At 38.9% G+C, this 24,731-nt stretch overlaps 1 protein-coding gene and 1 non-coding gene across 2 annotated transcripts; both read right to left on the bottom strand.

The window, feature by feature from the left end:
• Nucleotides 1-3: 3 nt before the first annotated feature.
• On the bottom strand, nucleotides 4-24,414 carry LOC103519695 (BAI1-associated protein 3-like; the record flags this gene model as incomplete). Its single annotated transcript, XM_026831105.1, has 14 exons — nucleotides 24,220-24,414; nucleotides 23,580-23,720; nucleotides 20,767-20,923; nucleotides 20,204-20,266; nucleotides 18,365-18,505; nucleotides 17,477-17,680; nucleotides 16,266-16,309; nucleotides 15,788-16,114; nucleotides 15,353-15,404; nucleotides 12,936-13,084; nucleotides 6,257-6,467; nucleotides 2,018-2,092; nucleotides 953-1,054; nucleotides 4-114 (listed from the first exon to the last, which is right to left on the bottom strand). Coding segments are annotated over exons 1-14 (1,956 nt in total), but the record flags the coding sequence as incomplete, so codon positions are not given.
• Nucleotides 10,208-10,279, bottom strand: Trnac-gca. Its single transcript has one exon. It is a non-coding gene; the product is annotated as a tRNA-Cys (tRNA).
• Nucleotides 24,415-24,731: the final 317 nt, after the last annotated feature.

The following is a 24,731-nucleotide window of genomic DNA, read 5'->3' as shown; positions in this document are numbered from 1 at the left end:
CCCGCTATTCTCTTTCAGTTCTATCGAGTCCAGGATTGACTCCAAGTTGAGCTCCTCTGGTAGAAGGGTGAGATGACGACGAACGAACTCAAGGTCATTCATAGCGACGCACATCTGGTTGTCATGGAAACAGGAGGTAATGTAAACAACAGATGTTGCTATGGAAACAAAGGTTACTATGGAAACAACAAGCTAGACATAGCGATTTACAATTTCGTACACCTGAGCGCAGCACAGCCAACCCTACGTTCGAAACCAAAAAATATAAGGAATACAGTCAATCCAAAATGCTACAGAGAGAATCGTTTTCTTTGGGCCGCAACAAAGGTCGGCCTTTGACTTTTAGGTTCACGCAATGGTTGAAAAAAAAAAAAGGTTGATACCTAGGTAGTTGATAATTTTCGAGCTTTACTTAGGCCAGCCACACACTATAAGGTAGACCTGACAGGTACACCTGAACAGGTCTGCCCGTCAGGTCTACCTGATAGTGAGTGGCTGGACTTAAGGTGACGTTACAATTTCGTACACCTGAGCGCAGCACAGCCAACCCTACGTTCGAAACCAAAAAATATAAGGAATACAGTCAATCCAAAATGCTACGGAGAGAACCGTTTTCTCTGGGCCGGAACAAAGGTCGGCCTTTGACACCCAATAAAGGGTCTATGAAAATGAGCCCTAAAAAAAAGGTTGATAGTTGATAATTTTCGAGCTTTACTTAGGCCAGTCACACACTTTAAGGTAGACCTGACAGGTACACCTGAACAGGTCTGCCCGTCAGGTCTACCTGATAATGAGTGGCTTAACTTAAGGTGACAAAAAAAAAAATCGTGTCGAAGAAAAATTCGTTTCGTGCAGTGTGAACGGGCTGTAAGAAAATGTCAAATTTCTAACATCTGGGCTAGGCATATGTGCATAGGTCATAAGTCTTTCGTTCTCTATCACCCAACCTTACCTCGTCAGTAGTTTTGTATGGTCCCGTACTCTCGTAATACCCGGTGTCTTTCAGTTTCTGCTGCACTAGTTGCGCATAGTACGTGGAGGCACCGCAAATAACCTGTGGGTCAAAAGTTCAGGAACATCAGATCAGCTAAATTTCAGCTCCACTAGTATAGGTAATATAATTTGTATTATATGTAGGTATACCTTATAGCTTATAGCCTTATACCACTAGTATACCACAAAAATATACCACTAGAAAAATATATATAAAAAAAATTAATTCCCCCAGTATAGTTGACTTGAAAGCAGGGGATCTGCCCTGTAAGCGCTAACTTTATCTTTAACAGATTAAGTTCGTTTTTGGAACGGCTGGCTTTCTCCTATCCTGATATCTCTAATGCCCTTCAATTTCGTTGTGTGTGGTGATAACTGAATTGTTGACCGTTATGGGATAGGATTGAAGCCCAAGACATAAAAGCCTGATGTGATCTAAGCTGCAGGTGAAGGGCTGTCCCTCCCATGTTACCCATGTATAGTAAAAGGGGAATAATAAAGGAAGGACGGACTAAAAACTAATCTCCAGATAGTAAACTTAGGTAGGTACATAAAACCTTTTTCGTAACAGATAAGGTTTGTTCTCGGAACGGCTGACTTTCTCCTATCCTACCCTCCTTCTCTCTTCAAATTCGGGACGATAAGACCTTAGCAGTTACACTTCGCTCTATCAAACCCCTTTTTTATGGGCCAAGTACATGTATTAGATTATTATTAGAACATACCTACATAAAAAAAAGAAATAAAATAATATCTATGTACCTATATTATGGTTGAAATAAAAGAGTTTTTTCTTTTTTACTTAAGTTATATATAAAATGGATACTACACCCCCACCACTGTCACTATCAGCAGCAACAACAACAACAACACCTACACTCAGTTTCCCTTGAAAATGTCTATGAAATAGACGAAACTAAAAAATCGTAAGTATCCATTTTATATATAACTTAAGTAAAAAAGTATTTACAAAGGATGTCAAAATTAAATAAATTCATTAATAATGAAATAAAAAAGAACTTACGTCGAGTAGTTTCATGATTAAATTATAAGCTCCTATGATGTCAGGCCAGCATAGCTGTTTCCAGAACTCTTTCATCTGCAAAACAAGAACAATAGCAACAACATATTGAAGAGATTGTTGGAATAAGTACCTACCTCATTCCTTCATAAAAAAAATTACCTATAAAATTTATGGAAGTTCGTTAAATAATAAAAAAAAAATAATAAATAAAAAATAGATGAATTAAATAAAATAAAAGAAAACCTCCTGTGAGAACCGGTTTTTGGTAATTTTAAATCATCAAGTTATCGTTTATCGTGAATCGAATCTCAGTTAAATTATAGCGAGTAATCCTGACTATGTACCTATAAATACCTACCAATACTCCAACACTATAAAAATTGGCTATCAAAGGGTTGCAGTGTTATGCAGTAAAAAATACATACAGATTTAAAGCAGGCTAAAATCAACTTACATCTCTGACAAACAAAATACCTTATGATGAAAACTAAAATGTACAAGTTGGTAATAATATTTCAGTTAAATATTTCAAATTCGGAATAAGTAAGTATAAGTACCCCTAATAAGTAGGTAGTAGTAGGTACATAATAGCAACCAAGGAGGCTCCGTGGAAGGAAAAAATTCATTTTAAAATTTTCTGATTTGATTTTTCTTAGAGGGTTCCAGCAGCCTTTTCAAATTTGATTTGATTTGGTTGGATTTTCCGAATAGTTACTTGAATTAATGTATTTTTTGAAAAGATATTTATATGTAAATAAAAAAATAAATAATATCAATATAATTATTTACCAAGTTTTGATATATTAAGGGCATAAAAAAAGCGTCCAAGTCTGTTCATCAAAAATCTCCTTGGTGCTACGATTCATACAACATTGATTCAGCCATACAAAAAATTGTTTAAACAAAATGATGAAACATGATCCGAAACAAACAAAATATACCAAACAATATGGCAGCCGAGCTAAAATTAAAAATAAATGTCAGCCAAAAATAAAATATGAGGCAACAGCGGATTTTTCAGTGAATGCATAGTTACAATTTCTACCATTACTCCAACACTATAAAAATTGGCTATCAAAGGGTTGCAGTGTTATGCAGTAAAAAATACATACAGATTTAAAGCAGGCTAAAATCAACTTACATCTCTGACAAACAAAATACCTTATGATGAAAACTAAAATGTACAAGTTGGTAATAATATTTCAGTTAAATATTTCAAATTCGGAATAAGTAAGTATAAGTACCCCTAATAAGTAGGTAGTAGTAGGTACATAATAGCAACCAAGGAGGCTCCGTGGAAGGAAAAAATTCATTTTAAAATTTTCTGATTTGATTTTTCTTAGAGGGTTCCAGCAGCCTTTTCAAATTTGATTTGATTTGGTTGGATTTTCCGAATAGTTACTTGAATTAATGTATTTTTTGAAAAGATATTTATATGTAAATATAAAAAAAAATAATAATATCAATATAATTATTTACTAAGTTTTGATATATTAAGGGCATAAAAAAAGCGTCCAAGTCTGTTCATCAAAAATCTCCTTGGTGCTACGATTCATACAACATTGATTCAGCCATACAAAAAATTGTTTAAACAAAATGATGAAACATGATCCGAAACAAACAAAATATACCAAACAATATGGCAGCCGAGCTAAAATTAAAAATAAATGTCAGCCAAAAATAAAATATGAGGCAACAGCGGATTTTTCAGTGAATGCATAGTTACAATTTCGTACACCTGAGCGCAGCACAGCCAACCTTACGTTCGAAACCAAAAAATATAAGGAATACAGTCAATCCAAAATGCTACGGGGAGAACCGTTTTCTCTGGGCCGCAACAAAGGTCGGCCTTTGACTTTTAGGTTCACCCAATAAAGGGTCTATGAAAATGAGCCCTAAAAAAAAAGTTTGATAGTTGATAATTTTCGAGCTTTACTTAGGCCAGCCACACACTATAAGGTACACCTGAACGGGTCTGCCCGTCAGGTCTACCTGATAATGAGTGGCTGGACTTAAGGTGACAGAATTCTCCTAAAGGAGCTCTTCCACTCAACCACTGACTAAAAAGAAGACGGTTCTCCACATTGGTTTATGAAACTAAAAAAAAGACCCACAATATCAATGGTGTGTCTAAACTCACCACTTGGCTGTGGGTACCACAAGAGCTACTGGTTGACGTTGGTCTGGTTCAAACCCCGAAAGGATACAAAAAAATTTCATCCGATCACAATACTTTCCTTCCTATAGGATAAGAACAGTAAAAATCGTCACACTTTTTCCCACAAAAAATTATTTTTTTTTTCAAGTTTTTTTTTCCCCTGATCTTTTTAGGACTGTGTGTGTTTTTAATATGTTGAACGAGTCCGCGAGCCACTCCTCCTGCAAATGAAGAATAGGAGAATCATGAAAACGAGAAGTTGTAAGTTCTAAAGGTGTGTCCAAACATAGTCGACCGGCCGTCGACCGACGAGGAGAAACTATGTTATCGAGGCAGAGTTATTAATTTATTATCAACATCTCAATTCACCTCAGAAGGTTCTCCAGGCGGGACATGGAAGGCCGATGATGTGGGGGAAAGAGACGACGATGTTTCTTGACGAGTTGAAGTGAATAGTCGAGGAATATGTTGAACGAGTCCGCGAGCCACTCCTCCTGCAAATGAAGAATAGGAGAATCATGAAAACGAGAAGTTGTAAGTTCTAAAGGTGTATCCAAATCGACCAAACATAGTCGACCGGCCGTCGACCGACGAGGAGAAATTATGTTATCGAGGCAATGTGGACGGTTCAGTAGACACCGATCGAGGAGCGGTCGACTATGTGTGGACACACCTTTAGGGATCAGTGTCACTATCATCGAAATAAAAGAAGAAGTGGGAGGGGAAAAATCTCGAAACATCAAATGTGTGTTACAGAAATGGCAGAATAGAATGGAATAAATAACGTTCTTTATACAGCATAGGCTGCATAGGACTAAAAAGTCCTTTTATTCTCGCAGTCTAAAGGCTCGGTCACACAGAACGCGGGCTGCGGCTTGCGGCCTGGCCGCAGCGAACTCTGTAATCTACGTAAATAAATTACGGTTCAGTAGACACCGATCGAGGAGCGGTCGACTATGTGTGGACACACCTTTAGGGATCAGTGTCACTATCATCGAAATAAAAGAAAGAAGTGGGAGGGGAAAAATCTCGAAACATCAAATGTGTGTTACAGAAATGGCAGAATAGAATGGAATAAATAACCTTCTTTATACAGCATAGGCTGCATAGGACTAAAAAGTCCTTTTATTCTCGCAGTCTAAAGGCTCGGTCACACAGAACGCGGGCTGCGGCTTGTGGCCTGGCCGCAGCGAACTCTGTAATCCACGTAAATAAATCTACAGTATTTACTTGTACTGCAATACCTCTGGTAGGTAGTTATTTTATGGTATTTCACTGGTTTATTTCCTACTCCTAAAAAACTAGTAAAAGAATTGACATAAATTCAGTAGAAAGTAGAAAACCCAAGTTCTCAAGCATAAGGTAAACACGACAGGCAAAATGTTAGTTTGCATAAAATAAAAACTTGCATATTACGAGATAATATCATTGCCCCTTTACGTTTTTATTGTTACGAAGCTGCATCATAATACAAAACAGTTTATACAGGGTGACAGCATGATTTTATAACATACGGTATATGGGGTTTGTTGATAGATTTAGAGCCAAACTCCAACATGAATGTATAGGATTTGAAATATTCCTCATACTTTTGATCTCTGATGCCAAACTACCCGAAATTTGTGTAAAAAATGAGGTCAAAAACTTAGTTCAGATGCTTTTTCGTGTGATAAATTAGCATTAAAAAGAAATTACAAATATTTGATTTTAGTTTTGGCCTCAAAACGTCAGTTTTAGACTGCCAAAAGAGGACGCCAAATAAAGAAAAATTCAATCCGTAGGCCGCCGAGCCGGGCGAAGGCTTTATTTAAACTAGAAAAAGCCAGCCGTTCCGAGAACGAACATTATCCCATCAGGATAAAATCCGCCCCGGGCGGGAAAGGAAAAAGCCAGCCGTTCCGAGAACGAACATTATCCCATCAGGATAAAATCCGCCCCGGGCGGGAATCGAACCCGCGGCCTAGCACTACTTGATTTTTAGTTTTTTCATACCTGATAGAAGCACGCGTTCACGTCAATACTGGACCGGGCGGGAATCGAACCCGCGGCCTAGCGCTACTTGATTTTTAGTTTTTTCATACCTGATAGAAGCACGCGTTCACGTCAATACTGGATGTACTATGTTTGACTATCTTCTCGCCCGAGCACACCCGCGTTAGTTCCATAGCTGTCTTCACCCTGTTGTATGCGCGGAGTTTAGCCAGGTCTAGCCACTTGTCTATGGCGGGCTCGAACCACTTGTAGTAGGCCCGGACGTTCATCGATTTGGCGTCGGCTAGGTGTGAGCTCATACTGAAAGAGAAGCAAAAACTTGAGACGATACGGCCCACCTCTGTGGCCGAGTGGTCAAGAGCACTGTCTCTCAATCTGGAGGTGCTGGGTTCAAATCCCGGCCAGGACGCAAAATTTCTAAACAGATTTTTCCGTTCTTGGATAGGTATGGATGTAAAAGAATGTGCCTCAGTTTATACAGGGTGACAGCATGATTTTACAACACACGGTATATCCATGGTTTGTTGATGGATTTAGGTGCCAAACTGACAGTTTATACAGGGTGACAGCATGATTTTACAACACACGGTATATCCATGGTTTGTTGATGGATTTAGGTGCCAAACTGAGTGAATGTGAATGTATAGGAATTGAAAAATTCCTTATAAACTTTGGCTCTAATGCCAAATTATCCGCAATTTGTGTAAAAAAATGACGTCAAAAACTAAGCTTTATTTATTCGCGTTTCAAATTGGCAAAAATAAAATAATAATAACAGATTATTTGATACCTACTAATTTTGTTTTCAAAAACGTCAATTTTAGACTGCCAAAAGAGGACGCCAATATCAGAAAATATTCCTCCAAAGCAAAGGCCGCGCAACGCAACGCTCACCGAAGGGCAGTTTCTTTCAAATTTAGATTATTTGATACCTACTAATTTTGTTTTCAAAAACGTCAATTTTAGACTGCCAAAAGAGGACGCCAATATCAGAAAATATTCCTCCTAAGCAAAGGCCGCGCAACGCAACGCTCACCGAAAGGTAGTTTCTTTCAAATTTCACACCATCACCCTGTATAAAATCTAGTTTTTAACAACCAGTATAATCTATACAAAAAAACTTCTGTACATATTTAGAAACAACAACAAAGTAAGGCAGGTAAAATACATTTGTATACTTTTGTACTGTATATTCGTACTTTTTTGTTTTTGTTTGTAGATTTTGATATTTTTTTTACCTTCAAACTTTCCATTAACTTCACGAAGTCCCGCGCCAACTGATAAAAAGTATTGCATTATTTACGTTTGTTTGTTCTTTTTTCTTTTTTTTTTTTTCTTGATTTTTTGTTCCATTTTCACCCCTAAATCGTAGGATCATGGGAGGTTGACCTTGTTTGGGAATTGATGTTTGTAGCTGCTCCATTTGTAATGCCCACACCCAGACGGTCTGACAGACCGCGGTCTCACAGAACTGGATCTGTCAGACTGTCTGAGCGTGAGTGGATGGCATAATACAGATTTCCCACAAAACATGGCCATATTTCCCTTTTGGAAGCGGATTTTTTTTTTGGTTATTTCCGATTTCCCCTCTTCTGAAGCTTTTTTTCCCCTGTTTTAAAGAAAAATACGCCACTTAGGTTAGAAAAAAAGTTCAAACTACATAGGTGGCGTGGTAGCCTTAGTACAAAAAAACCTTCCAAGTTTTTGATATCTCCTATACCCGATTTTTTTTTAGGATTGGGAATTGAAACCTGACTTTGCCCGTAACAGGAATAACTCTGAAAAAACTTCCAGAAGCAAAATACGGCAAATCTATATGTAACGTAAAAAAAAAAAAAGCTGAGGCCAATTCCTAAAAGGCATAGAGGGTGGTCACAAGCTAAACGTGTAGGAATTTGCTATGATTATTGAAACAGGGTGGTGCACGTTTATTTCTGGGCCCCGTCTTGAATTTTGAGGATTTTCTTCTAGAATTTTGAGACTCATACCGTCTTGAATTTTGAAGATTTCTTCTAGAATTTTGGAGACTCTCATACCTTCTTGAATTTGGAGGATTTCTTCTAAAATTTTGGTTCATACCTTCTTTAATTTTGAGGATTTCTACTAGAATTTTGGAGACTCATACCGTCTTGAATTTTGAGGATTTCTTCTAGAATTTTGGTTCATACCTTCTTGAATTTGGATTATTTCTTCTAGAATTTTGGAGACTCATACCTTCTGGAATTTTGCGGATTTCTTCTAGAATTTTGGAGGTTCATGCCTTTTGGAATTTTGAGGATTTCTTCTAGAATTTTGGAGGTTCATACCTTTTTGAATTTTGAGGATTTTTTTTAGAATTTTGGAGGTCCCACCTTCTTGAATTGGGATTATTTCTTCTAGAATTTTGGAGGTTTATGCCTTTTGGAATTTTGAGGATTTCTTCTAGAATTTTGGAGGTTCATACCTTCTTGAATTTTGAGGATTTTTTCTAGAATTTTGGAGATTCATGCATATTTACGTTTCACAATTCTGGCATTTTGAAATCCACCTTGAATTGTCTTGTTTGGGATTTGAGAGCACATTTTGAAGCTAGTCTTCATACTGTTGGGAATTTTGAGGATTTCTTGTAGAATTTTGAGAGTCATACCTTCTTTAATTTTGAGAATTTCTTCTAGAATTTTGGAGACTGATACCGTCTTGAATTTTGAGGATATCTTCTAGAATTTTGGAGGTCCATACCTTCCTCAATTTTGAGGATTTCTTATAGAATTTTGGAGACTCATACGGTCTAGGTTGGGTAGATTTGTAGAAGCTTAACCCATATTTTAGGGCTGTTTGCCCCTACATCTAAGCCCCATTTGGGCTTTTTGTGTATGGAATTATGGAGTTAAGCTGATTCCTAACTAAGCTCGAAGATCCGAGCGATCTTCAATAAAAGTTATTTTTTTTTTTTAAGTTAAAAAAGTTAAAAAGTTATTGAAGATCCGAGCGATCTTCAATAAAAGTTATTTTTTTTTTTAAGTTAAAAAAGTTATTGAAGATCCGAGCGATCTTTTTCGTCAGGTGTTGTCCATGGACGTCTTGCAGAGGATTAACTAACCCTACAGTAACCAACAAAGGTTGGGACAAAAAACAGGTCACTTACAATTCGAAACACTCGTCAAAGAGAGGATTGAGCGTTTTCTTCTGAACATTGGTCTGCTGCTCGGTGACGTTAGGAAATAGAGATTTGGGTATCAGCTCCACAATCACAAACGGGTCACTGAATCCTGGAAATGAAGATGAAACTTGGCTTTAAATAAGTAAACAATTGGCTGAATGTTGGACCGAGTGGTGCGGGCCTCCAGCATGTACCAGCAGTCCAGTCCTGTTGATGGGATGTCCTGGGGAAAGAGGAACTCTTGGCATTATCGTTTTCAAATTTCTCCGCCTCCTTCTCTTCTCTCTTCTTCTCCTCTTTCGTTGTTTCTTTTCGCAAGAGGACGCTTCCTCATTCTTCATCTCTTTCTTCTTCTAGTGCCTATGATTCGTTTACAAATCGTCTGAACCATTCATTCAATCGTAGCTTTGTTTACTTCTGATCTGTTTTTGGAGAACCAGGTTCTCGGATTCTTCAACCATGATATTCGCCTTCCAACACTCCTTTTGAAGAATAGGATATTCCAAACTTTAAGGATTCTAGCAATGATTCTTGTCCTGGTTGTAGAAATGTCTACTGTGTGACCAGATAGGTAGATGACTTCTTGAATCGGAGCGGTGTGTTGGATTACATATTTCGAAAATGTGTGTTTTTTTTTTTTTTTTTTCAACTTAATTTTTCATTTGGAAATTTGGTTTTGTGTATTTAAATGTAACATGATTGACTGGAAAAAGATTGAAAGCCAGTATAATAGGTATGTACGTATTCCTTATATTGGCTTCATTTATGCTTTTTTTTCGAAATGGAAGGGAGAAGTCGAGAACGACCCTTATCGGTTTAAAATTTAAAGGTGGGAATCAAACCTGCAAGTCAAGCAAGATATAAAAAATACTATTCTCAGTCCAAAAGGGTGAAAAATTCAAGGGGGCACCCGGATTTGAACCGGGGACCTCTCGATCTGCAGTCGAATGCTCTACCACTGAGCTATACCCCCAGCTGATATTCGACATCGTAGAATGGCTGATATAAAATGAAATTACGTAATCATTGAACAGATGAAGTGAACAGCCAGTACTTGTGTTTACCCAACCCACGTATTTGTTGGGAGCACGGTCGTTCTACAATAATCTACGTACCTAGGTAGGTACATAGGCAAAGTACATAAATCTACACTGTAACATCTGAATTCTAAACCGAATCGAGATATTCTTTTTTTAAAGAGGTCATATTGTCCCGAAATCGAAGAGACAAGGAATATAAAAGAACGCCAACCATTCCGAGAACAAAAATTATCCGTTCAGGATAAAATCCGCCCCGGGCGGGAATCGAACCAGCAGCCTAGCGCTTACAAGGCAGACGCACTACCAACTAAGCTAACTAGGCTGGCTCTTGACTTTTAGTTTTACAAATTTAACATATTTTATCGATACGCGTATTTCGGGTGTGCTCAATTTGGTTTGCACAAAACTGTGATATTCAGGGTCGTACTTACTTACCTAGTCCCGAAATCGAAGAGAGAAGGAGGACAGGATAGGAGAAAGCCAGCCGTTCCGAGAACGAACATTATCCCATCAGGATAAAATCCGCCCCGGGCGGGAATCGAACCCGCGGCCTAGCGCTTACAAGGCAGACGCACTACCAACTAAGCTAACTAGGCTGGCTCTTGACTTTTAGTTTTACAAATTTAACATATTTTATCGAGACGCGTATTTCGGGTGTGCTCAATTTGGTTTGCACAAAACTGTGATATTCAGGGTCGTACCAATGAAGTACTTACTCACCTATAAAGTACACGTTCAAAGTTTCTCGGTATGAGGGCTGAGTTTAAGGCTAGTAGATGATTGTCTAGGTACTCGGATAGGGGAAGTAAAGCCTCACAGGTATTACTAGTGAATCGAACCAGCGGCCTAGCGCTTACAAGGCAGACGCACTACCAACTAAGCTAACTAGGCTGGCTCTTGACTTTTAGTTTTACAAATTAACATATTTATTTTATCGATACGCGTATTTCGGGTGTGCTTAATTTGGTTTGCACAAAACTGTGATATTCAGGGTCGTACTTACTTACCTATAAAGTACACGTTCAAAGTTTCTCGGTATGAGGGCTGAGTTTAAGGCTAGTAGATGATTGTCTAGGTACTCGGATAGGGGAAGTAAAGCCTCACAGGTGGGGAGAGAGTCGGGAGACCAGGCTAGATGAAAGATGGCCTTCTTTAGAGACGTCCTCATCTGAAATAGAGATCAATTTGAGGCAGTGTAGTCCTAAACAGCTCCCATGGCGTAGTGGTCACTGCACTCGCCTTGCACGCGGGAGACCCGGGTTCGAGTCCCGGCGGGGTCAAGAAATTTGTATCATGCAAACGATTGATTCCGTGACTGGACGTTGCGGGGCCCACTCAGCCTCGTGAGGAAAATGAGTAGCTATGACATATAAATGCGCATAGCGACCAGTGCCAGCATGGTAGGTAAACATTGGATGTTAGGATTATTGAGATACTTGGGGAAAAAGGAGGAAGTTTTAAAAAATCCTGTCTGGGTTACTAAAAGCTCCTTTTTGGATTACTAAAAATTCTCCCATTAGTGAAATCTCTCATTAAGTCATTGCCACCACTATTACCTTCACTCCAATGCGGCTGAGGATGAGCAGTATTTCCGTCTCCAGCTGACAGGTGGCGGTGTCTATCACCAGATAAGCCGCCTCCCTCCATCTCCCGCTATTCTCTTTCAGTTCTATCGAGTCCAGGATTGACTCAAAGTTGAGCTCCTCTGGTAGAAGGGTGAGATGACGACGTACGAACTCAAGGTCATTCATAGCGACGCACATCTGGTTGTCATGGAAACAGAAGGTAATGTAAACAAAAGAGGTTACTATGGAAACAATATACAAGGTTACTATGGAAACTCCAAGTTGAGCTCCTCTGGTAGAAGGGTAAGAATGTAAGATGACGACGTACGAACTCAAGGTCATTCATAGCGACGCAGATCTGGTTGTCATGGAAACAGAGAGCGGTAATGTAAACAGAGGTTGCTATGGAAACAAAAGTTACTATGGAAACAACAAGCTAGCACATCTGGTTGTCATGGAAACAGAGAGAAGTAATGTAAACAACAGATGTTGCTATGGAAACAACAAGCTAGACATAGCGACGACGAACGAACTCAAGGTGATTCATAGCGACGCACATCTGGTTGTCATGGAAACAGAGAGCGGTAATGTAAACAGAGGTTGCTATGGAAACAAAAGTTACTATGGAAACAACAAGCTAGCACATCTGGTTGTCATGGAAACAGAGAGGAGTAATGTAAACAACAGATGTTGCTATGGAAACAACAAGCTAGACATAGCAACGCACATCTGGTTGTCATGGAAACAGAGAGCGGTAATGTAAACAACAGAGGTTGCTATGGAAACAACAAGCTAGACATAGCGACGCACATCTGGTTGTCATGGAAACAGAGAGCGGTAATGTAAACAACAGATGTTGCTATGGAAACAACAAGCTAGACATAGCGACGGACATCTGGTTGTCATGGAAACAGAGAGCGGTAATCTAAACAATTTTTTTCATTTTCCGAAGCCTAGTTAGTTTGATTCGTAGCGCGTCTGCCTTATAAATATGGAGGTGCCGATTTGAGGCCTAGGTACTTACTTGACAAATTCCTGTATGGAGAGGTAAAGTTCAAATATGGAGGTGCCGATTTCAGGCCCGGCCGATACACTTGGATTGTCCGATCCCATTTCTGCCGATCTCAATTGGTGACATAGGGCGGTGATTTCTTGACCTAAATCGTTTACCATCTGAACCGGAAAAAATAAATCGGATTGGAGTATTGGTTTGAGACATAAGAAAAGGCATGCAAAATGAGGTAGATAAATAACAGCTACAGGTATTTTAAACATTACTAATTTAATATTACCTATTCGTATTGGAATCTTGTACCTACTATTATTCCTATAAAGACCAATTAGTAAAATTACCTATGTTGTACCTAACTAATAACAACTGTCAAAACGGAAAGAAATTAATAAAAATTAACAAATAAATATATGACGAGAATAAAAAATAAAAGAAACAATAAATGAACACGAATTTCCATATTTTGTCAGATGCATTTTGTATGAATGCCTGGTAAATTTTTAGTTCTGCAATGTGTCATACATGAAAGCTCACAACACAAGCTCAATTAATTTCGTTTTGTATGAACGCCGGGTAACTTATTGTGTATGCAATGTACCACGCACAAAAGACACCTGTGTTCCGGGGAAATGAAAATTTTGGGGAGGTAGGAGTCAATTCGCAGCTAGTTTAGAAATATTCAAACTTAGAAGAAGGGGAGAGGGAGGGGCCTGATAGGTTTTTCTGGAAAGCCCATTCAATTTTATTTTCCCGGAAATGTATACAGGGTGGTCTTGTTTTTATAAGCTTTTTTTTCTTTTAAATAGGTACCTAAATGGGAAACATTAATTTCTTAAAAAGAAAATTTGATATTTTTTAGCTTCAGTGTTTTCAGGACATTCTAGATGTGTGAAAAGGAAGTTTATTAGAATATTTATTAAAAAAAAAACTTCACAATTCCAAAGAAGTCTTCATTTTAGTTATAAAATTTATAAATTTTTTTCTCACCCTGTAAGAAATTTCGGCGATAATAAAATATGTCATTTCGAAATGAGGTTCGGAATTCAGAAACAAGCTTGGGAAAGCTTTTTATTACAGCTCTGATAATTTCTAGTTCCCGAAAATTTCGGATTTCAAAATTTCGACTTCAACTTTGGAAATTGTTTTGCAATTTGCATACCCTGGGGCTCCATTGTACATAATTTATATTTTGCGAAGATTTTATCTTCAGAGCCTTGTTCTAGTTTTCTCGTGAACATGGATTACTTTCAATATTTAAGATTTTGGCATTCATAAAAAATTACCTATAAAATTTATGGAAGTTCGTTAAATAAAATAAAAAAATAGATGAATTAAATAAAATAAAAGAAAACCTCCTGTGAGAACCGGTTTTTGGTAATTTTAAATCATGAAGTTATCGTGAATCGAATCTCAGTTAAATTACAGCTAGTAATCCTAACTATGTACCTACAAATACCTACCATAATTGAAAAATGCTGTCCAGCAGTAGGTATTGGTTGGAAAATACATTTTAGGATTTTTTCGTTGAAAAATATACGTATGCACCCCATTCTTTCCTCTATCGGCCAGTCCTGAAATTTCAATGGATCTCCATAGATAAACATCAAGTAATAAATTAATTATGTACCTATCTAATATTAGTTCACAATAAACAGATGCTGTCCAGCAGTAGGTATTGGTTGGAAAATACATTTTAGGATTTTTTCGTTGAAAAATATACGTATGCACCCCATTTTTTCCTCTACCGGCCAGTCCTGAAATTTCAATGGATCTCCATGGATAAAAATCAAGTCATAAATTAATTATGTACCTGTCTAATATTAGTTCACAATAAACAGGAAAATAGAAAATATAAAGGATGTACTCACCATTTTTTCAAACTGTTTATACACGGCACAGAAGTAAGGTACACCATTGGTGCTGTAGAACAGAGGGTAGAAAATTAGTTTTCATAGCAAGTGGCCCAAAAGACCCAAATAAATAATGCCGACCCAAAGTTGTGACTGCCACAAAATGAATAACTTTTGAACCACTTTTATCGGGTAGATTGACCTAAAATTTAGCACACTTAAGTAGGAAATTACGAATATACTGATGAGATTTTGATTTTTCATCAATATTTCGGGGCATTTACTCAATTTCTTTTTTCTTTTATTATCTTAAAGTAGATAATAAAAGACTTTAAAAAGCTCTTTATGTACCTACAGAAGAAAAAGTAAAATGCTGTCCAGCAGTAGGTATTGGTTGGAAAATACATTTTAGGATTTTTTCGTTGAAAAATATACGTATGCACCCCATTTTTTCCTCTATCGGCCAGTCCTGAAATTTCAATGGATCTCCATAGATAAAAATCAAGTCATAAATTAATTGTGTACCTAATATTAGTTCACAATAAACAGAAAAATAGAAAACATAAAGGATGTACTCACCATTTTTTCAAACTGTTTATACACGGCACAGAAGTACGGTACACCATTGGTGCTGTAGAACAGAGGGTAGAAAATTAGTTTTCATAGCAAATAGCTTCCTAGTGGCCCAAAAGACCCAAATAAATAATGCCGACCCAAAGTTGTGACTGCCACAAAATGAATAACTTTTGAACCACTTTTATCGGGTAGATTGACCTAAAATTTAGCACACTTAAGTAGGAAACAGTATATTCGATACTGATGAGATTTTGATTTTTCATCAATATTTCGGGGCATTTACTCAATTTCTTTTTTCTTTTATTATCTTAAAGTAGATAATAAAAGACTTTAAAAAGCTCTTTATGTAGGTACCTACAGAAGAAAAATTAAAAAACCCACCAATTTTGCATCCTTTTAAGTCTTTATCCCATCTCCAACGACTCCTGGTACACTCACCTTTCAAACACACCGTTGTAATAGTCGTACCCAGTCTGCAGATCTACAATCACCGACGTGGTTAGCTTAACCAGACCCTTAATCCTCAGGTCCGGATCTCCTCTTAATCCAGCTATCGTCTTGTGTGTCTCCTCATACAGTTCTAACGTTCCCTTCTTCAGGGCGGCTATAATCTCGCCCCGAATCTCCTTGTTGAATGGACAGCACTTCCAGTACGCTTTCATTGTGGAGAGCATTCCGAGACATCTGAGGGGAATAATCGAGATCTCCTTGTTGAATGGACAGCACTTCCAGTACGCTTTCATTGTGGAGAGCATTCCGAGACATCTGAGGGGAATAATCGAGTTTTTTTTAGGAGGTTTAATAGAAGGAACTGTAACTGCTAGGGTCTTATCGTCCCAAAATCGAAGAGAGAAGGCAGACAGGATAGGAGAAAGCCCGCCGCTCCGAGAACGAACCTTATCCGTTCAGGATAAACAGCACTTCCAGTACGCTTTCATTGTGGAGAGCATTCCGAGACATCTGAGGAGAATTAGAAGCAGAAGAAAGGTAATTACTTTATGATCTCAAATTCTTTGTGGTAAAGCAGATCTCTTTCACAACTTTTGTGGAAATCACAACACTACGAAGTGCCTCCTTTGCAATCAGTAAAAAACCTCGGCCCCGCCGGGAATTGAACCCGGGCCTCCTGCGATAATTACTTTATGAAGAAACCTCCATGGCCGAGTGGGTATCACACTAGGCTTGTATGCCGGATGTCCCGGGTTCGAAGTTTTTTCGGCTCTGTGCTTGGAGTTCGGGGTGCACTCAGCCTCGCGAGGACAAGTGAGTAAAAATAAATAAAAAAATGAGTTGGGCAAGAAAATTACAGCTGCCTAGAAGCGGTACATTTTTTTTATTAGATTCTAATGAAACATTGATGGAGAATAATGAAATAAATGAATTTCGAAGAATTCTTTTCATAAAAAAAATCGCTGAAAGAATTTTTTCTCCGAAAAGAGAGGAAAACGTCTTCAGGGTTCATTGATTCTGAATAAGGTCATGAATTTTACTAATTTTACTGTCTAGTTAAGAGACGAACAGTGTCCAAACATAGTATTTAATACAAATAGTGCTCCGCTTACTACGATAGGTTCATTGGGTTAAGAGACGAACGGTGTCCAAACATAGTATTTAATACAAATAGTGCTCCGCTTACTATGATAGGTTCATTGGGTTAAGAGACGAACAGTGTCCAAACATAGTCGACGGCCACGAACTGTGTGAGGACACACCTTAATAGGACACCTCTTTGTTAAGAGTAGGGGGAAAAAAGTCACATTTTATATTAAATTCCAAAGTAATCACACTCAGATCATCTGACAGACCCTAGTAAGCTCCCAACTTAGGTTTTTCAGACCACCTGAGCGTGAGTGGCCGGTATTAGACCGCGCGGATAAATGGACTTTTCAGATATAGCAGGATAAATAAACAAGAATTATTCCATTCAATATCTCAGCAGGATAAACAAGAAATATTCCAAAGGGGACCATAAATAAATCGTACATGCCACATTAGAGAGCGATCTGGCCGAACGAAAACTCGATTCTGCGCATGTGCATAGTTTTTTTAAAGGGACCTGGATAGGCAGGACTGAAGACAATCTATCCATAATCCAAAGTTATCCTATGGACCATACTGGCTTCTCACCTCTTCTCGTGACAGGGTTTCATGGGACCACAAATTCTCCAGCGTGGCGAGAATCTTGACCAGAATCTTCGGGTCCAAGCTCGGCACCTTGCTGAACGCCAACCACCGGATCGTGGCACTCTGTAGTTCCGTTATATCCCCCTGGATGGCGTGCTGGTGGAGAATACTGAGAGCTACGTAGGGGAGCTCTCCGGACCATGGACCCTGGGATAACCACCGGATCGTGGCACTCTGTAGTTCCGTTATATCCCCCTGGATGGCGTGCTGGTGGAGAATACTGAGAGCTACGTAGGGGAGCTCACCGGACCATGGACCCTGGAACAGAATGGAATAAAAGTGTTAGAATGGAATGGATCAAATGCCTGAGGTAAATCTATCAAAACACTCAGTGGATGATTGGATCCCAACAAAGTATTGGCGATTCGGTTCTGAATTAGATAAAAATTTAGGTCTGAGTTCTAGGAAATTAGGAAAAACTGATCAGAACTTGAGATTGGTGTAGATTACGGCGAAAATCTCTTTTAATGCTCATCTAGAACCTAGATTTCATATTTCCATTTTTTTTTTAGCATTTTAGGTTTTGGGATTCTGCAGATAGAGCTATTATAGTGAGTGAATAATAGAATATACCTTGTTTATCCTGCTGGGATAGGACTGAAAAGACCCTTTGCTCCCGCAGTATAACCAAGGTGTTATACAATTTTGACACCCTCTCTTCTTTCTCCTTCTCTTCCTTCTCCCTCTCTTCTTTCTCCTTCTCTTCCTTCTCCCTCTCTTCTTTCTCCTTCTCTTCCTTATCCCCCTCTTCCTTCTCCCCCTCTGACATATATTATTACCGCTTTGATATAATAGGAAAGATACCTAGATATGTGTCCGAATTTCACTTACCGAACATTTGGTCATTTCATACTTGATGAAGATGGAGTAGAGACGTTCTTGCTGTCGAATATCGGACCAGTTATCTTCTTCCGAAGTTCCCCGGTCCTCTCGTGTCGACAGCCAAAGTTTGAGTCGGATCCGGCCCTGAATGTTGCGCTCTGCTTTTAGACCTTTTTTCTCCTCGACTTTTTAATCCCGCTGACAAAATGACAACTGTCTGTCTCTTTTTGTCTCTTCATTTTCCACAGTATTTTTGTCTCCCCTCGCTTTCCTGCTTTCGTTGAAATTTTCTCAGTCTCCATAAAATTTCATCTTTCATTCTTTCCCTCTCTCCTCTATCCTTCGCTAATTTTTTCTCACTATAATTTTTTTGACCTTTGTGTTTCTTTTTGCTTTAGACTGATCATCCCCAAAAGTGCCTTTCCAGAAACTTGAGTTTAAAATTCATGACTACGAGCTATGTTCTGCTTGGTTAGTATTCGGAATGGTAATCAAGTGCCGCTGGCTTCTAATTCTGCTTCGTTCTTGGAACGACTTTGGTAGCCGCTGGCTTCTTCTTCTATTATGGGTTGGTTCTTGGAAATGCTTATTTTCCCCATCCTGTCTTCCTTCTCTCTGCGATTTCGCGACGATATGACCTCCGGTGTTACAGTTTCCTCTATCAAACCTCTGGGAATCACATTACTTTCCTTCCTATAGGCCAGGGGTTTCCAACTAGCGCCAGACCATTTTCGTGGCCCGCGAAGCTATTTGAGATTTGTACAAAACTTACCTAAATGTAAAAAAAAGGCAAAAATCTTCGAATAATTTTTGAAAAATTTCGCCTGCGGCGCTCAAAATTTGATTAAACTGCATTTCTGAAAAGTTTGGGGGGGGTGCCCCCCTATGTACATATGTGGCCCGCGAAGTACCCCCTAATGTAGCATGTGGCCCGCATACACATGGAAGTTGGAAACCCCTGCTATAGGCTAACGAAAGTAAAAATACATTCCGTTTTCTATACCTTTCAATCTGACAAGTCAAAGAATGGTGTCAAAATACTACACTTTCAGATATTAACTGATGGGCCATGTCTTTCAGGAATTGACCTCTTCTTCTTCTTCTTCTTCTTCTTCTTCTTCTTCTTCTTCTTCTTCTTAAACTCACCACTTGGCTGTGGGTACCACAAGAGCTACTGGTTGACGTTGGTCTGGTTCAAACCCCGAAAGGATACAAAAAAATTTCACCCGATTACAATACTTTCTCTCCTATAGGATAAGAACAGTAAAAATCATTACATTTTTTCGCACAAAAAATTAAAACAAAATTTTTTCAAGTTTTTTCCCCTGATCTTTTTAGGACTGTCTGTGTTTTTATTTATTTATTTCAAATTTTATTTGATAAATAACTTTCTTTCTCACCAGAACAACGTCAATAGATACATATTGGTATCGTTCAATCTAATGCACAACAGTTATATTGAAACAATGCGATCATGTCACGTACAATATATAAATACGAATTGTCGTGTTTACTTTACGCTTACTTTGATATAGATAAAAGTATTTTTTTTTTTTTTTAAATAGTTTCCCGCTGTAAATAACGTTCAATAATAATAAAACAAGTATTTTCAAAGGCCAGACAGTATTTAGAAAAAGGTAAAAGAGTTTAATTAGCTTTCACTTTAACTTGACTAAATTTCAAGTTGTTATTTTTGCTCCTATATTTCACCAAAACAATAGAAAATGCATTATGATGCGTTCAAAACTGCATGTTTACTCAAACCTTCTCGTATTTTTGTAAATTGTAAATAGGTATTTATTGATTTTTTTTTTTTTAAAAAATAATATTAGGTATTTACAGCTGAATGTTGGACCGAGTGGTGCGGGCCTCCAGCATGTACCAGCAGTCCAGTCCTGTTGATGGGATGTCCTGGGGAAAGAGGAACAAAAGGAGATTGATAAATGATAGACAGGTAGGTATTTAGAGGCAATTCGGAAACAAAAGCTGGTCAGTCCATTTTTTTTTTGAAGAGGTTTGACAGAGGGAACTGTAACTGCTAAGATCTTATCGTTCTGAGATCGAAGAGAAAGGGACGACAGGATAGGAGAAAGCCAGCCGTTCCGAGAACGAACCTCACAGGATAAAGTTCGCCCCGAGCGAAAAGTATACTTTTCCTCTACTGACCTCACTGGCATCATGGGATCTGACGGACTCCTAGATACCCGAACCTCACAGGATAAAGTTCGCCCCGAGCGAAAAGTATACTTTTCCTCTACTGACCTCGCTGGCATCTGACCAGCGATCTGACGGACTCCAAGATACCAGTTTAAGGGCTAAGTTACCAATTTAAGGGCCAAGTTACCAATTGAAGGGCTAACTTAACCATTCAAGGGCCATATTATCAATTCAAGGGTCAAAGTGAAACTCACCACCAAGGGAATATTGACACAGCCTAGAAAATCGTCCTGACTTCCGGACCTTGCACTCTGAGCTATCTGCTTGAAGAATCGGCCCAGGCCTTTTACTCCTCGCACCTCGTTCAGCTTACTGACGGCATCGAACACGGAAGACTCGTCATCATGGTCCCTGGAAGCGAAAGGTTTTGAACTTGTAGACTTTTGTTTTTAAGGCCAGCCACTCACTATCAGGTAGACCTGACAGGTACACCCGAACAGGTAGACCTGACAGGTACACCGGAACAGGTGCGCATGTCAGGTCTACCTGATAGTGTGTGTGCTCATCAGGTGTGGGTTAGAAAGTTGGTATTTGTAAAGAAATAGGAGCAATGATTTTTTTTTTTAATTAGGCCAGCCACTCACTATGAGATAGACCTAACAGGTACACAAAGTCCGTCTGTCAGGTCTACCTGATACCTAATGAGCACACACACTATCAGGTGTACCTGTCGGAATTGACCTCTTCTTCTTCTTCTTGTCACGCCGTCTCCAAATGAAGGTTTTCGATCATTCTGGCAGTTTTTTTTTATCTTGATCTCAATTTTCTGAATATTTTCAATGATGTGTAGGAACAAACAAACTATCAAACTGTGTGTGTAGGTATATGTTTTTTTTTCCTTAAGGATAAAACTCCCATGTGTTCGGAAACATCTCTACGTCAGTTTGGAAGAAAATGGGGAGCTTTCACATTAATTGTTTGTTTTACTCCCCACCGTATACTGTGTACTGTGTACGTCCAACCTTGCCTTATACCTTTCCCTATGTATGTGTACGTCCCAACATTTCCTTACCTTTCCCTGTGTATGTGTACGTCCAACCTTACATTTTCTCTTACCTTTCAATCTGAGAAAGACATGGGAGTGCAGGGATTGTACAACGGGAAATGTAAGTCGCCTCCTTGACGATATCCTTAGAATATAGTTGAGAAATGGGGCATCCACTTACTTACCGAATTTAGAACTTGATTGAGAAATGGGACATGTACTTACCGATTTCAAGGCGGACCATACACACTGGTCTAGACCCATCCGTGAGCTGTCCTGTCCACCATATACACACCAGTGAGTGTGTTACTTGTAGAACACTTTGCGCGCGGGATGACGGATCAGTATAAAAGATCTTTTTTTTTCTTACTATATTTTTTTTTTTTTTTTTTGACAGACAAAAAAGAGCCTTAAAAGACCTTGGATACATACACACGCTACGAATTTCATCGTAAAATTGGAAATTGATAGTAGAAAATGATTGAACGATAATCGGATCGGAGAATAAAATGTTCGAGAAGAAATCAGAACAAAACTTCGTGAGATACATACATAAGTACATGGAAATTAATGTACGTCAGAGTCAAAGAATGGTGTCAAAATACTACACTTTCAGATATTAACTGATGGGCCATGTCTTTCAGGAATTGACCACAAGTCAAAGAATGGTGTCAAAATACTACACTTTCAGATATTAACTGATGGGCCATGTCTTTCAGGAATTGACCTCTTCTTCTTCTTGTCACGCCGTCTCCAAATGAAGGTTTTCGATCATTCTGGCAGTTTTTACTTTCTATTACCCTTACGTATAGGGAACCTATACAAGGTAATGAGAAAGTATTGCAATCGGTCCAAATTTTCAAAATCGGGAAATGGTTGGAAATATCCGTTTTGGGATCCCCTGATGTCAAAAAAGTGATTTTTATCGGTCCAAATGTTCAAAATCGATGGGTGGAAATATCCGTTTTGGGATCCCCTGATTCCAAAAAAGTGGTTTTTAGCCCATGGTCTGTACGTATGTATGTGTGCACTACAGGTTTATTTTTATCTTGATCTCAATTTTCTGAATATTTTCAATGACGACCCCAGATTTTTTGTAATATTTTATGGAAGAAACAAACAAACTATCCTTAAGGATAAAACTCCCATGTGTTCAAAAATTTCTCTACGTCAGTTTGGGAGAAAATGGGGAGCTTTCAGATTGATTGTTTGTTTTACTCCCTACCGTACTGTGTACGTCCAACCTTTCCTTATACCTTTCCCTATGTATGTGTACGTCCCAACATTTCCTTACCTTTTCCTATGTACCTATGTGTACGTCCAACCTTTCCTTATACCTTTCCCTGTGTATGTGTATGTCCCAACCTTTCCTTATACCTTTCCCTATGTATGTGTACGTCCAACCTTACATTTTCTCTTACCTTTCAATCTGAGAAAGACATGGGAGTGCAGGGATTGTACAACGGGAAATGTAAGTCGCCTCCTTGACGATATCCTTGTAGAACACTTTGCGCGCGGGATGACGGATCAGTACCTAGGCTTAAGCCCTTATCACACCCGGCGTAGTTCGTTGACCCCATTCAGGGCTATGAGTGTATTTTAGAATATCGACTTCTACTGACGATATCCTATGCTTTTTTTCCAATAAAAGTTGCCTACATTTTGTTTCCAGATTATGGCTGCCCAGGGGAGTTAGAAATCTCCGCCCTTCTACCGCCGTACAATAGGATGTCATGCTTATCTTCTTGAAGAGGTTTCATAGAGCGGATTTTATCCTGATGATCCCATCAGGATAAACGTTCGTTCTCGGAACGGCTGGCTCTCCTATATCTTCTTGAAGAGGTTTCATAGAGCGGATTTTATCCTGATGATCCCATCAGGATAAACGTTCGTTCTCGGAACGGCTGGCTCTCCTGCTATCCTGTCTTCCTTCTCTCTTCGATTTCGGGACGATAAGACCTTAGCAGTTACTGTTCCCTCTATCAAACCTCTTAAAAAAAAAAGACATAGGTAGGTACTTACAATCGGAACTTCTCGTTCCACCTCGGGTTGAGTGTCTGAGGGCGCACGGACGTGGCGCGTATAAATTTGGCAGGTACGGCGGATGATATGGAGTCACGGTGCGTCTCGCGGCGGTCTTTCCGCTTGAAACTGAGCCGGAAACTGGAACAAGAAGACAATGACGGGTTAAAAAATTGGCTGGAAATAATAGAAATTGAAACAACGAGACAATAACAGGTTAAAATATCGCAGAAAATCTTATAAGAAATTTTTAATTATATTAAGCATACTTAAAAGCTCGTCACAAATATCATTCCCCAATTATTAAACCTAGATAAATTTTATGACTTGGCTTGGACTCGAAGCACCAGCCTGCAGATCCGAAGTCCTTGTTTCCGTATAGCTGATGCGTTTACCACAATGATTTCTAATCTTTTTTGGGGTGGGATGGAGTTTTGTTTATTTTTTGTGGCACTTGATTTATTTTGGGAGGAACGACTTGGCGGGTTTCCTATATCTTGGGTGTCTAATTTGATTTTTTTTTTTTAAATGAAGTTTCCATTTATTGGTTTTCCAGAACAATTCTCTCAATCAAATAAATAGTCAACAAATGGTTTGCCCATCCGTAAAAGCCGGAGCTTGTGCCAAAATGGCGTCTCACCTGTGGTGTTTCCGCAGCTTCTCGTGGTGTTCGCGTTTGGATTCCTCAGGGTCCAGGCCCCCTTCAGATAGGGCTCGTGAACTAGGGCCCTGGCGGTGTCCGCTGGAGGCTGGGATAGACGGAGACCCTGGGCTGGAGGCCTGGGGGCTCGCCGTGTTGGAGGGCTGAATGCCGAGCATACAGTAGGGGTCGCTGAACCCTGTGGGGAGAACGAAAGAGAATTAGAAACTGGTGGAAAAATGTGGAACATTTTCTTGCGACCACAGGTTTCAGGTTTTTCAGGGGGCCACAAGGACGCGGGACATAGGTAGCTCATAAAGTCTAGATACTAAATTAAAAATACAAGATAGAAATAAGAAGAACTAAATTAAGTTAGGGGCTTATAGTAGAAATCATTATTATTTGGGTGTTCTTGTTCTTATACCCTAAAATTTTATAATATCTCTGACCGTTTAGTCGGTATAGCTGAAAACCACCAAAAACCGGTCAAAAACCGCCAAAAAGCGGTCAAA

This window comes from Diaphorina citri, unplaced genomic scaffold (assembly GCF_000475195.1).
Source record: "Diaphorina citri unplaced genomic scaffold, Diaci psyllid genome assembly version 1.1 scaffold2888, whole genome shotgun sequence".
NCBI classification, from domain to species: Eukaryota; Metazoa; Arthropoda; class Insecta; order Hemiptera; family Psyllidae; genus Diaphorina; species Diaphorina citri.
This window is presented reverse-complemented; position numbering and strand designations above follow the sequence as displayed.